This window comes from Copadichromis virginalis, linkage group LG22 (assembly GCF_057382275.1).
Source record: "Copadichromis virginalis isolate Kocher_CV1m ecotype Utaka linkage group LG22, C_Virginalis_male_GT1.1, whole genome shotgun sequence".
Lineage (NCBI taxonomy): Eukaryota > Metazoa > Chordata > Actinopteri > Cichliformes > Cichlidae > Copadichromis > Copadichromis virginalis.
The window spans coordinates 10,600,576-10,617,046 of record NC_140638.1 but is presented as its reverse complement, the minus strand read 5'-3'; the positions used below and the strand labels follow the sequence as shown (position 1 = coordinate 10,617,046).

General features: G+C 39.9%; 1 protein-coding gene across 2 annotated transcripts in view; it reads right to left on the bottom strand.

The window, feature by feature from the left end:
* Positions 1-8,321, bottom strand: part of epha10 (EPH receptor A10) — a 161,155-nt gene extending 152,834 nt beyond the window's left edge. The window contains exon 1 of one of the 2 annotated variants that reach the window (XM_085446877.1): positions 8,031-8,321. In XM_085446877.1, the coding sequence (XP_085303003.1) occupies positions 8,031-8,109 (79 nt within the window). In that variant the 5' untranslated portion in view covers positions 8,110-8,321. The remainder of the gene's footprint in view (positions 1-8,030) is intronic. The other variant, XM_085446878.1, reaches the window with a different exon arrangement.
* Between the last annotated feature and the right edge of the window lie 8,150 nt (positions 8,322-16,471).

Sequence of the window (16,471 nt, the reverse complement as noted above, 5' to 3'; positions counted from 1 at the left end):
TTGTTAATTCACAGAAAATGACCTTCCCCCCCACTGTGGATACACTTAAAAACAACCAAATATAATATATAGTAGATAGAAAAAATCCCTGTTTATTCACCATCATTTAATTATTTACCGGTTACTTAACTACTTTGTACGGTGGCCCTGAGAGGCCAAATGGATTGCAACTTAAGAAAACACCAGCAATAAGAAAAATGCTGCAAAAGCACACAAAACACAACGGAAATAGAAAAACGAAAACAGAAATAGGAAAAACAAAAACGGAAATAGTAAAAAAAAAAAAAAACAGATTTCCGAACGCACAAGGGAAGTGTTTCTGGGGAGACAATAACCCGACGCACCAGTTGCAGGAACCAAAACATGTTAGGTAAGTGTGTTTTAATCTCATGATTCATATAATACTGATGACGGATTATTAGACTAATAGTCAGGCTAACACACTCACCTCTCATCTTTTGTTTCCTCGCAAAACCTCCACTTCTAATAAGTGTCTCCCAGCGCAATTCATATTTGGGTTCCTACAACTGGTCCGTCGGGTTATTGTCTCCCCAGAAACAATTCCCTTGTGCTTTTGGAAATCAGTTTTTTCCTATTTTGGGTTTTCCTATTTCTGTTTTCGTTTTTCCTATTTCCGTTGTGTTTTGCGTGCTTTTGCAGCGTTTTTCTTATTGCTGGTGTTTTCTTAAGTTGCAGTCCGTTTGCTGGGTCAATTCTGGTACACAGACCATAGGTTTGACACCCCTTAACCTTAAAGGCTTTGTGGAAACTGAATCAGTATTATCTCAGGTAGGCCAAAATTGACCAGACGAATCTTCAGCAAGTTTGCTATCACAAAGCAAAACAAGGTCCAAATTTTAGATTTGTAGCACTAACAGCAGGGTGTACAGTGGGTTGTATGCCCACAACAAATGGTAGAGGTAAGTAAAATTACACAGCATTGATCTTGTCATTTTACTTTTTTTATATGTGGTTGGTGCATGCCTCTGTCTGCATCTATGTGCTTTATACACATTCCAGGAGCTTTATCGCCTCCACGGCAGTGTGATGTGAATGCTGTAAGGCCACAAGCCTCAATTGAGGTTGATGGTCTCTAAGACAACACTTTAAAGGGAGGGCAACACATTTAACCTCAAGTTACAGCTCCTTTCCTAACATTTTCTACCAAAGCATGGTCTCTGATTTAAAAGGAATTGGTGCGACAGAGCATGCATTATCAAAAAGTCACATCTGCAAGTGGGTAACCACAAAAGGTCATTTTTCGCCCAGGGCTGGGTGATATCAAGTTTTAAAAGTATTGCATATAGCACTGCATAAAGCGTGTCTTCAGTAAAACACCTCCAGTGTTTGCAACTTACTTCTCACTGCACTCTTTGACTCATGCACATCTGCCCCTATTATCCCCCTGCATCTTAAGCTTGTTCTCAAAATTCTCCTGAAGCAAGAAGGCATAAAGAGAGCTGGTTCAACAGTGAATAACTCAAAGTTGAAAGCTCTGTTTTAACATTAAATATACACGTGCGTAAAGAGACACTAAGAAACACAGTGACTGCACAATCGAGGCAGCAGTACACAAACAACTCCTTCAACATGTGAAAAAGGAAACTGAAAAATATTATTTACCCAGATGGGTTTTCAAGGGCATGAATTTTGGACTGTCAATACATTTGGCCTGCAGCTCCTAGAAGTCTAGAGATGGAATGAGCAAACTCTTACGAGCTTGAAATACTTGCTTGAAATCCAGCTTGTTTTTCATACCAAAGCCTAAATGAGTGGGTGAGTTTGTTTTCACCACTGGTAAAAAAAAAATAAAAAAAAAAGGAAATGAAATGAAATGAAATGGAATGAAATGCTGGGAGTGTGAGGGTGGCAGACTGACTGAGCTCCACCAAGTTGTCAGTTCAATTCCCAACATGCCCACCCACATCAAGTCTCTCGTTAATGTTGTTACTGTTTACTCTCAATGCAAAACACCCTGAGCAGGAAAGTCTGCCAAGAGCACAGTTACAGCTTCTCACAAATACACATCAGTGGCATTTATCAACTTTAGACATCTTAGGACAGAAACGCCTGCCAACAAGTGCTCCTCTAATCCATTAGTATCCCAACAAGAGTGGTAAAAATGAATAATGTGTTCAGAGTATCCATTCTATCAGGTAGTCTTAACTCTGAAAATCTGTGGGTGGAGACGTTTTTAATTTATTTTTTCTTTTACATTTACACTTTTTGCATATAACCTTTGAAAAACCTTTAGAAAACAGGCCCTTGAGATGTTTACATAAGGCTCTGGCATGAAAGCACATGTGAATTCACTGAAGTATGTCTCGTTTTTTCTTCATTTTCACGTCCGATTTCTCAAGCTGTACACAAATGTAAACGTTAAATATCCTTGCACGGTAGATAAAAGTTTTATGATTCATTTCATACGGTTCAGTTTTATTAGATTTGTATAGCGCCAAATCATACCAACAGTCACCTCGAACACTTTATACTGTAGGGTAAAGACCCTACAATAACAGAGAGAAAACCCCAACAATCACATGACCCCCTATGAGCAAATTACTCAGGACTATAAGGCACTATATAAATGACAGGCAAACAACAGTTTAAGAATTGATTCATAATGTTTTTTAGTCTCTCACTGAGGTCTATTTAATTTCCTGTCTTTGCTGAAATACTTTTGCTGCAGCAACGATTCAATTAACCCACACGCAAATTAATAACATTTCATCTCATTTTAATAGAATTTACAATGTCAACAACAAGTTGGTCAAGCTACATTGCACTTTGATTACGCTCTTTCCAAAACTGCACAGTCCAAGGATGCTTTTCAGTTCTCTTGTAATAACAATCACAGCCTAAGTATGAAAGCCAAAATGGAAAAAAAAACAACCCAGACATGGCTGCAAGCCAATGCGAATAAGTATGTGAACACACATACAGGCTGTGGTATTCATATGCATAGATAACAGCTGAAGGAGAGGTTTCAGCATAGATTAATCAGTTAAATGAGAAATAAATGTGTAGTCCATCTGCACTTCCTTCATCTATCATAGACAGCTGCACAAAGCCCCTTCGTAACTGTCCAATATGGCTGAAACACCTGCTAAAAACCCCCATTGTTCCCTCCTACCTCTAAACACACACAAAGATTGCTCTTTTTCTCTTCCATACACACACTCCCACCCTCTAGTGATAGCTCATTCTTGCGGACCCAGCAGAATAGCCCAGATCCTATAGTAGTCTCTTTACACTACACTGGACCAAAAAAAAAAAAAAGTAGGTGACCCCTACCGGTATCCAATACACATACATTACACATCCGCTCTCTTACACATGTAATTTATCAGCCTTTCAATTCCCGTGGAGTGGGGGGTAAATACGAATCTGGCTGAGCTGCTGAATTGACTTCTTATATTAACTCTTAGTCTGTTTGATCACATGAAACTTACAAGTGTTGTACAACAATGAGTGGTGGCAGCTTACAAGGCCCTCATCTCTAGCTCTCTTCCAACCGCCTTTATTCCCCTCCAATTTTCTTTCTGTCACTCCCTCCTACCTGTGTCCTTAGTCTTGAACTCAAGACACCGCCTCTCCCCTTTCTCTGCTTGTAACACGTAATTTTTGGGGTGAGGCTCCACCATCTCCCTCTCCCTCTTTTAATTTCACCACACCTGTGCCTCTACCCTCCCTTCTGCCTCAGCCCTCGTCTCGTCTTTCCAGAAAATGACAGTGTCCCCGAGGCCTTGACAAGAGAGCGCTGCACTGCTACGCCTGCCATCTTCACAAATCACTCTGACCTTTCATACTCACAGAGGTCAGAGTCATCTGATCTAACATGCACAGGTCTAAAGCAGTCCTTGCCAGCCAACGAGATGGTCTAGTGCATCGGTCCAGGGCCGTGGCAGCAGAGCAGAAATAACCTTGCAGTAATCACAGGCAATTAGCTCCAACTGATGCCTGGGAGGGTGGATAGCTACCCCTTTGCCTGTCTGGCAATAGCTGATGATCCCAATATTAGTAAATCAGATTGCTTCTAAGCACTAATTATAAGATTTAGTGATGATATGACATAGGAGTACAGTTTAATAAATATATAGATGAATTAAACTGCTTCCAAGTCAACAGAAGTATCTGTATCTAGATAAAGCTGTTTTTTGGCATTATAAAACGTTATCTATGTAATTGGCAGGCAATGTACACACATTAATCCAAGATTTGCCTGTCCTACTTAAACCAGTGCTTCAGTGTTTTAGCACAACACTTAAAATCAAAGATCTGTGGCCAACATCGGTGCAACAGTGACTGTGATAACACTGGATCTTACACATTCCATAATAATTAATAAATAATTTCAGCATTTCTAAGATTAACTGTCAACATTTTATTTTCAGTATTTCTGTTAAATTGGCTATTTTATTAAGGTTAAAGAATGAGGTGCATATGTTACGGTTTATCTGTTGCTTATGTGTCTAAAATGCTCACAATAATTGCTCTGGGGAAAATAAAAAGCCTCACATTATTTGTGGTAAAGTCAAACTCCAGACCAAACACAATGTAGATTTTTAAAGCGGTGCTGTTGCGGATGAAATAAATGGAAATATGCAGGTTGAAGCAAATTCTTCCTGGGCAATGCAAATAGAGGTGAAGATGTCACTATGCAAGATGAAAAATGCTTTAGCCTGAGCGTTTTTCTCATACCAAAACTTACTGACTTTACTTATGCATGGGCATACAGACACAAACTGGGGTAAATAAAAACATGAAAGAACCACAATTCCGGTTAAGGTCTGGGATCACTGGCTGAGCTGTCCACAAACGCACCTTCTACACAGTCAAAGGGTCAACAGGTACACTGGCACAGAATTCAAGATGTAGTCTTATCTCTGTTTTAATGCTATACCTTTCTAGCATGTAAAAACCCCACTGTTAAAAAAAGTCTAAAGTCTCTGAAGAAATCCATTAGAAATAGTTCAGTTCAGTCTCAGTTCTAAGGATCAGTCACTGCATTATAATGAAACAGGCACTTTGGGTATGTATGGATATTGTGGATCTATCATTAAACATGTTCGATCATAAAAATACTAAAATTGTATCACTAATATTTCAGTTTTACAATGCATTACGGTAAATAATGGTACCTGTAAATATGAAATTAGATATGGCATGCTGGTTTGGGAAGAGTGCCAGTATAATAAGGCTCTAGGTAAACAATAGACTGCTGCATGTCTGCCAAGAGCATAGTGCAGGCAGTTCACAACAGTCATTCTGATGCAGCGAGCAAGTGAACAAAGCTACGGTCCCACAAACAGGATAAACTCACAGGTTACGCTGCAGTTTCTGAGACTCTTCCACCTCACGTTTTCAATCACTCCACTCTTCTCTCACTCTGCCTCTATTGTTCTGTATAAGGGTTGTTCCCTCTCTCAGCTTAGGACAGGATGGATGGATGCAGAGGGAGAAAGGGAGGGAGTGATGGAGGAGAGAGAAAGTAAATGAGATCCCAATGAGATGCCAAGGTGCGTTAGCGGTGAGGTGTGGGGAATGAGAAAAGAGACCTGAAGGGAGGAGGAGTGGCTAGATTGACTGTGTGTAATGCGCTAGAGTACGATGGTGGACACCCGGCTCTGCCTGTCGGAACCCCCTGGTCATATTAGTGTTTGCTAAGTCAGCTAAAGAGGTTGAGCACATGCGCAAGCAGGAAGAAGATGGAGGAAAAAAAGAGGAGCAAAAGAGAGGAGAAATAAGAGGGTCATGTGTGAGAGGACGGGGGGAAACAAAGAAAAACAGGAAGAAAGAAAATAGAGGGAGCGCTAAAGGAAGGAACAACAACATAAGAATGTAGCTGCACATTAAAGAGGCAGGAAAATGCTGCTGGCACACGAGGGGAAATGAAATAAGAGCACAGAAATACTAAATGATATATAGAACTGGGAATAACAGCTACTGAAGGATTAGAATAGGCACAAGGGCAGACCAAAAAAGGGAATCATCAGGAATGCTAATCAAAGAGTGTGTGTATATAGATATATGTATATATATAATGCAATGCATTAGTAGATACAAAATTTCAAATGCCTAAACGCACAAATGCAATTCTCTGTTGAAAAGGCCGTCGTGTGCCTGAGCTTCTTGGTTAGAACTAACAGAATGCATGTAGACAGGTGGGTAAATTGCCTCATTTAATGTGGATATAATGGGGGAAAAAAGTGGAGGGAAAAAAATCTCCCCTGTGTTTTCCCCCCATCTCTCAAATCCTTAGGAACAGCGAGAAGAATTGCTGCCAATACAAGCCTTCACGAGCACATTGCTTTCACAGCAATTAATCGCTGTCACAACATCAATTAAACAAAAGCTAGCATCCAAATCCGGCTACCCAGCATTCCAGAGAACCAAATCAATCTGGCAATGCTCTAGAGGAAATGTGTGTATGGGTAAATGAAGAGTACAAATGTGGGCATGTGACTTTTCATATGTGAATGAGTCTCTGCATGCGTGCCCACAAAAAGGGGCCTTTAGTACCAAAAAAATGCCACACCATGTACATGCGAACAAGTGTATGTTTCATTAGAAAGCCTGCATGCAGGTGCAACGTGTGCATGCCAAGTGAGTGTGTGCATTTGACCGTGGGCTGCATGTGCGCCAGTTCTGCTCTAATGTGTGTATATGTATAATGTATAATGCATAATGCGTGTCAATGATGTATGGGTGTAAAGTGTGTCAAGTGTGCCAAAAGTAGACTACTTTTCTCAGAGTCAATATTGGTTACTATACACTACAGCTGCATGTTTGTTTGTGGCTTTACAGTGACTTTACACCTGAACCAGCAGCCAGAAATGCATGTCCATTCAGCAGCTTGGGTTAGGCTGAATGATTAAAATCTCAATTTGTCTACAATATCTTGGATAACTTGCTGGTGGTGAAAGTATTTACCTGTGGCAATCAGCCAGGGTGCTGGTAAATCACTGGACCACAGCAGTACCTTCCCAGCTCTCTCACACACCTCAGTGCAGATGCAAACGGGCAATTAAACAAGCCAGCAATCCACATCCCAATCCCACATCAGCATTAAATCTATATATAATCCCCCACTGAATCACACATTGTTCTCCTGCATAACCACTGTTTCATAACTTCATTTAATGCCGCTGAAGAGCCAAAGAGAGGAATTAATGCCGCCGCCTCGCTATTTAAAAATTGATGAAGAAAAATAGAAGGTAAAGTGAGCTGAATGGGGAGATTAATACAGTCAGATAAGCACTGAGTCAACATCTTATAATGCATCCCGTGGTCCGCGTCACAGCTTCAGTGACTGAGTATGAAAAGACAAAGAAACCAGTTGCACAAAGATGCCGCGACGAAAGCCTTCCGTACAAGTCATATCTTTGTGGCAACAGCCCGAGGATTTATTTTTCATAACGAGGACGGCTGTCTGAACCAAACTCACTTCCTGAATAAATCATAAAGTAAATGTTAAAGCAAGCACTGGCTCTATGTGGGATCACACATCTGTCACAGCGCATAGTCTACACTTTGTGCCTTTACAGCAAAACCTTTAAACTTGTGCACATCACTATTTTTTTTGTCAAGTTTACCATCTAAACTCTGTAGCACTGCTGTTAAAGAGTAATCCGTTGTTTTTGTTTGCTTGTTTTGTGACAAACTAATAAACTAAAGTGACGTGTTTGTCTGTGTTAAACTGAAAGATTAAAAAATCTGATCTATTATCCGGACGCTTGAGAGCCGTCGCTTTGAATTCAGCACAAATGCGTTTTCTGTCACACTACAGCTTTTTCAAACGCATCTATCGCTCCATTATCTGGTAATCACCGCCTCTCCATCTATCTCTCTAATGTTTTTCTTTTGTTTTTAATTAAAAGTCCGCCAACATTAATTTCCTCTTATGCACCTGCTTCTCATCACAGGATAAGTGCAAATGTCAAACTATCTTTACGGCGGACATCTGTCTCCTGATTAAGGCTGCCGTAGCCAGTTTGGGAACAACCGATCCGTTAATTTTTTTCACATACCTTCTTCTGCATTGTAGTCTTTCACTTCGTTCAGCAATAATATCCAAAGCACCGAAATCAGCGTTTTACGGAGATCCATGTTTCTCTGGCCAGTTCCGCGGGGCTCTTGTCATCTCTCTCCAGCCTGCGCGCAACGCACCGCAGCAGAGACGCACTCAGTGTTTGAATCGAGCGAATGCCGTCTGGGCAAGTAGTGCGGGATCCGGAGAGCCACGCGGCCTATTTGATATCTCGGGGGAGGGTTCTGAAGGGGAGATTGACATCGAGCGAGCGCAATGAAGTGGGACGCGGAGTAGTGGGTACTGCAGGGTCGACCTATCAAGGAACTGCAACCTGGAATCTTCACGCCAGGTGTTTTCACTATCTAGAGCGAACAGACCCGAATCCGCAGTAGAGCTCCGTTTTCGCTTATGTCGATGTCCTCACAGAAAGTGACGTGAGTAACTTTGCTGAGTAAAGACCAGGGATATTTGGTAGTTATATCATGACGTGTGTTAGAGTTTAATGGGGATTATTTGCTTCTGTTTTCAAAGTATTTGTTCAGTGAGCAGCAATTCTGAGAGTAATGTGCATTCATTTGGATAGTGCAGGATTTTTTTAAATAATATATATGTAAATGTAGCAAAGCAAGATTATATATACAACATATACCATATATAATTTAAATCAAGCTAATTTAAATCAACATTGTAAAGGTTCGCGCTTTACTTTTGGTGGCTTTGAAAATACAGAAGTATTGAGCCAGCTTAGACAAAAAACAACAACTTTAAAGTTGCACAGTGGGTTTTAATCTAATTAACAAAAACAGTTTAAGATATTACAGTCTTTTCCTTTCAATTAACACACTGACTTGAGATCATTTCTGTAATGAAAATCACTATCCTCCCCATGAGGGCTACATTGATTTGGTGCTACTTAAAGTGAGGAGACATGCTCATACCATTCTGCAGCAAGCAAGTAATATTTAGCCTTTTACAAGGTTTGTTTGTGCCTCAGTTTGAGTCCTTAAGACAGCAAGATGAATTAAAACAATGAAAATACTGTTTCAAGGGTTTGCATCATTGTAACCCAAAGACTATTACTTAACAGTCTCTTGTGTCTTCCCTCACTGTCATAGCCACATGCTGAAAGACAGTGTACACACACACACACACACACACACACACACACACACACACACACACTACTTTGAATTGATCATTCTCACAGTTTAGCTTGGAAAGCAATACAGTTTATTGCAGATTGTCAAGCGAGATACTGTTTTTGTAAAGCGAGAACTAGTGATGTGAACACAGGTTGAAACTCCAATCAATAAAATCTTTTCTGAACGCTCAGAAGCGAGGCCTGCAGGAGATTCAAAGGAGCATCTTCCCTTTATACGACTATTTTTAAAGAAACGAAAAAGAAATCATCACATGTGCTTCATTCAAAATATGAGAACAGATTGATCTCGATGGCATGAAAAATGTCTCTACACAAACAGTTCATATGATTGTTTCCATATAGATTCAGTTATTTTGATCTTGTTCATTTACATGTCTAACTGTTCTAGGTAGAATCACTCATTTTGTCACTTACTTAAACTGAAATTATAGCTGCATAAAACCTGATTTCAGAGTTCAAAATTGAAGCCAGAAGCTGAAAATAAATAATAATAATAATAATAATAATACATTTTATTTAAATAGCGCCTTTCAAAGCACCCAAGGACACTGTACAACAGATAAAAACTGGAAATATACACAATGATAAAAATAGAAGATAAAAGTTAAAACATACAGTAAGTAAATAAGTAAGTAAGTGGGGAAAAAAAGTAAACAGCCTATAGAAATGCCTCAGTGATATCCACCACTTTGCAGCTCTTCAGTGTATACTACCAACCTTGGCTATTTAGCTACTTTTCAAACTTTAATGACATGGTAATTAAAAGGGTAGTCAGCACACCTAATTTCCCCCTTAAGCAAGTCCTGCAACTGCCAGACATAAAGCAGCTCTCTAATAAATGTAAGTACTTTTAATAGCGTGCACACACATAAGCTCCCCTTTCGTGCAATTGTATGCAAGCACACTCTAACACAGTACAGTGTACATTCTTCCTCCTATATGCTTCATAATACGCAGTAAGAATCATCATCGCAGTTTTCACCCAGCCCCCTCGCTATTTCTGCTCTCTCTACTCGACCACAAGCTCGCGCACACACATACGTATAAACACACACTCACACACAGATTATGGCCCATCAGCCTGACTGATCCTCCCCAGCAGGGGGGCTGGTAGCCTCAGCTCTGGGAGCTGATGAACATGATCATCTGTCCTCCTCTGTGGTCATTACTCACCAAGGACAGAGGCCAACAGCCCCACTCACTCATTCTGTGTCTCTCAGAGTCCATTATGTACATGCACACAATCGTCTATTTTTTGCTCTCAGTTTCACATCACATATCTACCACTTAAATGTCTGGCAAATTTCAAAGCTTAAATTCAAAATGTGGGATCACATTTGCTGTGGTTTTACCACAAAGCCCACGTGTCCTTGTTCAACTCACCTTATCACGCTTCTGTGCTGGCAACAGCCAGTGATGGGGGTATTATGTTTTTGGCTACTCTGGCCAGCAGATTTTCATGAAAAAAAAGGGTATTGAAGGAATTTTGAATTTGACACACATAATCACAGGGCTTCATGGGTGAGCTGGTTGTATTTGGGTGGTCAAAATCCAAAGTTCAGGCCTCTGAGGGCTCAGGAGGTATGCAGCAGTGATAATAAAACTTGACAAAAATGTCCGATTGGATAAATCGATGATGATATTAATATCTGAAAAGTCAAAGGTAAATTTCGTTGTGAGACTGGTGACAATGAAAACTGTGGAGAGTGTGTGAAGAATCCACTGCCTAATATCTTTGCAATTACATTCAAATTTTAAACCTGCCATGGTTAAAACTTTCTGTTGTATGAAAATCAACTGTACCTCCTGGTCATTCACTTAGACGGCAAGCATACAACTGCAAGGGAGTTATACTTTTTTAAAGTAAGGAATATTGTGTAGTTTAGTACACACTAGGGAGTGTTTTTGGGGAGCAGGATGGTAACAATAGAACAATAAAATAAACTATATTTCCCACAATTCATGGAAGGATGAAAGAACATGTCACTAGATGGAATTATGTGCGACACTGGGGATATGATTTGATGAAGCTAAGGGCTGCAGCTTTGAAGTTGTTGGGTTTTTTCCACCAGATTTAAAAAAAAAAAATCGATTCCTTTGTTCAAAGCATTAAAGGAAAAACTAAAACAAAAATAGCCAAAACTAATTGTTTACATTTGGTTAAACCATTAACAAAATGTAAACAATTAACATCTATGATGTAATGCAGTGATCTCTACTACTTTTAGCATGCTAACCAGCTTGCCTTGACTTGATCCCTTGTAATATTGCTTTGAACTTCATGATAGTCAATTAATGTAGCCTCTACTCTGCCCTCTGTCCAACAAAAGAGATAGAAGATCCAGCATTGCTGAGAGAAGATATTATTCTGCTATAATTCAGACTTTCAGTCATTTACAGACTGTAAATGACTGAAACAGTAAATGCAATGTTGGCTAAAGTTCCTGGTAAGCAACACTGTAGGATTAAAAAGATTGCTCAGTGTCGTTTGCCGCATTTAGCTTCTTTGCACTCCACTTATGACAAATGCAGAAACCAGACAACATTGAGGACTTGAGCCATGTTTCCCTCAGCAAGCCATGATTGTGTAGCTTCTCAAGCAAATCATTATGCTGATTGGTTGTAGAGCGATTTCTACACTGTAGTGGTGACTGTGTATGATATCAGGAAACAAAGCACAATATGCAGATATCCATGTGTCATAGAAATTAAAGAAGGCAATAAGTTATCAATCTAAGATACTCATTATAGTGGAATTACACTGTACCTTATTCTTACTTCAGAACACTGGAGTTTTGTGTGGTCTGTTGAAATTAACGTGTATTACATATACATATATACATATATATGTATATATAGAACATATAAATGTCAAAGAAGAAAAGTCCTACTCTTTTATTCATTCTTTTGTAAAAGTGCAAAACGTTTTTTTTCACCCCTTTCTCCTTCTGTCATGACATGCCCACACAATGGAGGTCAATCTACAGCAACACTTCCCGGTGGCGATGTGTTTGCATTATTGATCGGAATACAATTAGGCTACCACAACAAGTAAAAGTAAATACCTTTGTGTATACAGAGGAGGCAGTGAAGCAGTTAATTGATATAAATTCTGCACGAGCTCCATGTACACATATATGTACATGCAGCTTCATTACCTTGCAACAATTTCATGCCCAGGCTCTTTGCCGGTCCCTCCCTCTTCGCTTCATCTCACATATTTTTCAAAGATGGATGAAGAGGAGCAAAGTCACCTGACCTTTTCTGTTCCCGGCCTCTTTTCCCCATCATCTCTGCAGAGCCAGCGGTAGCAGAGATAATTAGGGAAGAGGTTACTGAATACAACTGTGACTGTTTAATCAGACATTTTCCACATTATGATTTGAAACTTACCAAACATCCAACTAAATAAACACAAGGTAGCTCAATTTCTTCTTTCTCCTCCTTTCAGAGTAACCAAGCAACATAATTGTACACCACAGACATTTTCTAGTAAGGAGCCCTCTGGACCAGGACTAAACCATGATGCCTGTGATGCAGACTAGAAAATTCCCAGTTCCAACCAGGAATCTTTATTGTCATTCCAGCTTCGACCCCTCTGTCTATTTCTTTGTGTATCTGTGATCATAAAGGAAGAAAATATCCAGCAAATACTGTTTTCTTCACTATCCAACAGCTCTTCTTGCTTCTGAGTCACTGGCTTATGTCAAAAACTTCGTTTTGGAAGCTATCTCAGTTTTAGAAGTGCATGCATATAGTTATTTTAGTGATCATGATGAGGAGCACAATGACACCCCCCCCCCTCCCCCCCCCCAAAAAAAATTAAAAAAAAAATCACTTCACAGACCAGTGCATTGGAGCTTTTAATAGTGGGATGTGCCACACGAGCTGTGTGACCACATGCATGCACAATCAGCTCAATTCTGGAGGTTTATTACCTTGCAACAGTGTCATTCTTATATGCTCTTTGATCCCCTGCCTCTATGCTCACCCTTGCAGACACATTACAGAGGTGGGGAAAAATAGAAGCAACAACATCAAAGTCACATGTCTGATGTGAAAGTCAACACAGGAGCAAAACGGAGAGGGAATTATATTTCAGATTTGCAATGTCAGATTTGGCTTATACTGTACCTCACTCAGATTAGCACAGTGACGCTGGTCATGCCCACACCAGTGGTCTATCTGAATCAGCCAGCGTGTGTCAGCTGACCCTCCTCCATAATCCTTCTCTTGGAAACTGATTGGAAGCTGCAAGGCTCCCTGGTTAACTATCATTTTAGATTAAATAATTCAAATCTCATAAAAGCTTAAATATTATTTAACCAACTTTCCAAAAAGGGAGAGAGAATAGCATGACAGGGAGAGAAATATAAAGTACACTCAGGTGGGTGAGAAAAGGAGAAAAAGAGATGGAGTGGAAAAATACACTGCATGCAAAGTGGGATCAGTAAGCAGCACTGTAAAGCTCAGGTTCACAACTGTTAACAGGAATTTGTAGGCAACACAGAAAATATCCAGGACGGGCTGGGAATTGGTGTGGAACTTGAATTTCTGGCAGTTAAGAAGCAGTTGAAAGTGAAACTGTTCTTTTTATTCGGAGCCAGTAAAGGTGTCATTGTTTTATGAGTGTTACTCGGATGTTACAAGACATACTGATCTCATAAAATCTACAGTATATCATCAATAAAAGGAGATGTAGTTTGGAGGAGTTATAAGTCACAATTAGGGTGGTGAGTGGTTTTATTTGTGATACTCCAGTGGTCCCTCCTCCCGCACCTTCTACTATGTTACTGTAATTTCAGAGATTTAAAACGATCTTAGGAACATGGTGGCTAGAGAAAATGTAGGAGAGGAAATGGAGTAATAGAAGGAGACAGTGAAGGGAGCAGGTGTTTTGATACCAGTAGGTTCCACGTCCCAGACATATTGTGCCATAGCTGTGTTTGTCCCCCAGGGTGGACTCCTGCAGATTCTGCCACTGAAAGGGTGTTAATGTGTCGCTGAAAGAGATACGCACATATACGTTACACAATCATGCGAGAAAAAGTTAACACACATTAACAGACCCACACATATATCCCAACAGCCACACTCACAGCAGAGGTGGCAGAAGTAGATACAGATTGTTTTAAGCAGACACGGGGGAGCAAGCGTCACTCTTTGCTTTATGTGCACGGAATCATCATTCCCTTTACGAGATGATTAACTCCCAGGCGCTAATCACATCAACATTTCATAATGAAATTAGATTACAGATACGCTCTAACAATATCTCTGGATGCATTGTTTTTATCGCCTTCATTAGTATTTCTATAATAGCCTGTTTGTGATTTGCTAGTGGATTTATTACAATAATACTTTTCTTTTATTAATGCAAATGAGATAATAACTTCGGTTTGTGGTCTGGCTATAAATCAGACGTGTTCACATGTGCTGTGGAAGTGACAGAGGGGAAATAAAAGGTCACAGTTCATAAACTGGACTCATTGCAACATTAAGAGTTTACACTAGCTTTGAATTTTTATGTCAACCTTACTGCAGAAATATGTCACACAGGTGTCTTCACAGCATGTCCAGGGGTAAAATAGCCCATGAGAGGATGGCTGTCATTGGCTGTTAAGTCCTCGTGTTGCTGTTAGTTCCAGGTACAGCAGTCTTCTGTGTTATTTAAGTTTTTGGAAATTACTGATGTTATATCAGGACATAATGTGGTCTCTGTGGAGAGAGAAGTATCCAGACTTTTTTAATTAAAAGTACCAGTGCTGTGCTTAGCAATGCAATATTACATTGCTGGGAAAAGCTAAACATTTCTTTCTCACAAGCAAAATCATCGGTCTACAAGGAATTCCCTCACACATGGATGAAAACATATTTGATGTTAGATGTCTGAATAGCAAGCATTTCATTTACCCTCATTGGTCTTTGCAAAATTCATTTGAAGATTATATTTCTTAACTTACCTGGAGCCCTTTTCATGTATCTGTTTTGGTCTTATAAAATTATACTCTCTGGCTGTTTGCTCAAATGAAAACTTTTAAATTAGACAACCCAAGGGTCTCAATAGCACTGCTGTGAGGTTTGGTTGTGTGTTTTGCGCACACAAAAATTGCGTCTCTGACCTGACATTTTTGTCTTAGATCATCAGGCAACTGGAATTACAAGGAAGCACAGTGAAGTTATCTTAATAGTCACAAACAACATCCTACCATTCTGCTTCCAATTATCTGAAATTGGCAGCACAAGAAAATTTAAAAAGCCAATAGATATTTTTAGTCATTACTTTATCTTGGAAAATATTCAGAGTTTTGGCAGGAAACATAGGCATTAGAAGCAAATCCTGTTCTTGTGTCCGTGACAAACTTTTTCATCTTATCTTCCTTTCATTCCTCATTTTACATTCATCCAGTGAACAGAGAGACTAAGAAAGAATAAAAGGTTGCAGATTGACGCCTAGAAAGAAAAGGCATGGAGAAAAATGTAAATAAAATCGGATAGAAAAAGAGGACACAGGAAAGGCCGGGCCAAGCCAACTGTCAAGTAGCCATGTGGCAGTTTGCAGATAAGGCCCGTGACTAAGTAATCAGGAATATACAGTGCGATCTACTGCTCACCGACACATTCCCGGATATGACATCTGCCCGGCAGCCTCATTTCTCAACCACAGCAGGCCGATTCTGAGGCGACTCACTCGGCAGGAACTGAATCCGATAGCGTTTTTCCGAAGGACTGTTATTCCAGCCGCCACAGCTACTGTGCCAGTATTTTTAAATATCAACACAGATAGCACAAACCTATCATGACTTCAGATAAAGTTCAATTATAGAGTTTACACAAACTGCCTTAGTTCATATGGAGCTGCGCGTGTGTCTGTTCCTCTTTAGCAGGATGATCCTTTTATATTTAAATCGGTGTGTGAGTGTGTGTGTGGTAGTTCGGGGTTGCAGGGTGGTTTATCAGACACTGAATACACTCTGTGCAGGTGATGGGAGATTAGGGAACGCCACTGTTTCCAATTTTTAGAGCTGACTTCAGACAGCCAGGAAATGGAACAACTGTGACATCTTTTGCTTTTTCTTCACCTTTTTTGTTCCTTTAACATTCCCCCGCCCTTCTCTTTCTACTTCCCTCCATCTTTCTTCCTGACTTATATTTATTTTCTACATATCAGTTCCTCTATTTTTTTTTTTTTTGACTGTTGCCCTGTTAAAATAAAGCACACATATGGCAACATTCAAACCTATGGTATCAAACCTTTTAATCAGAGAGATCCCAGT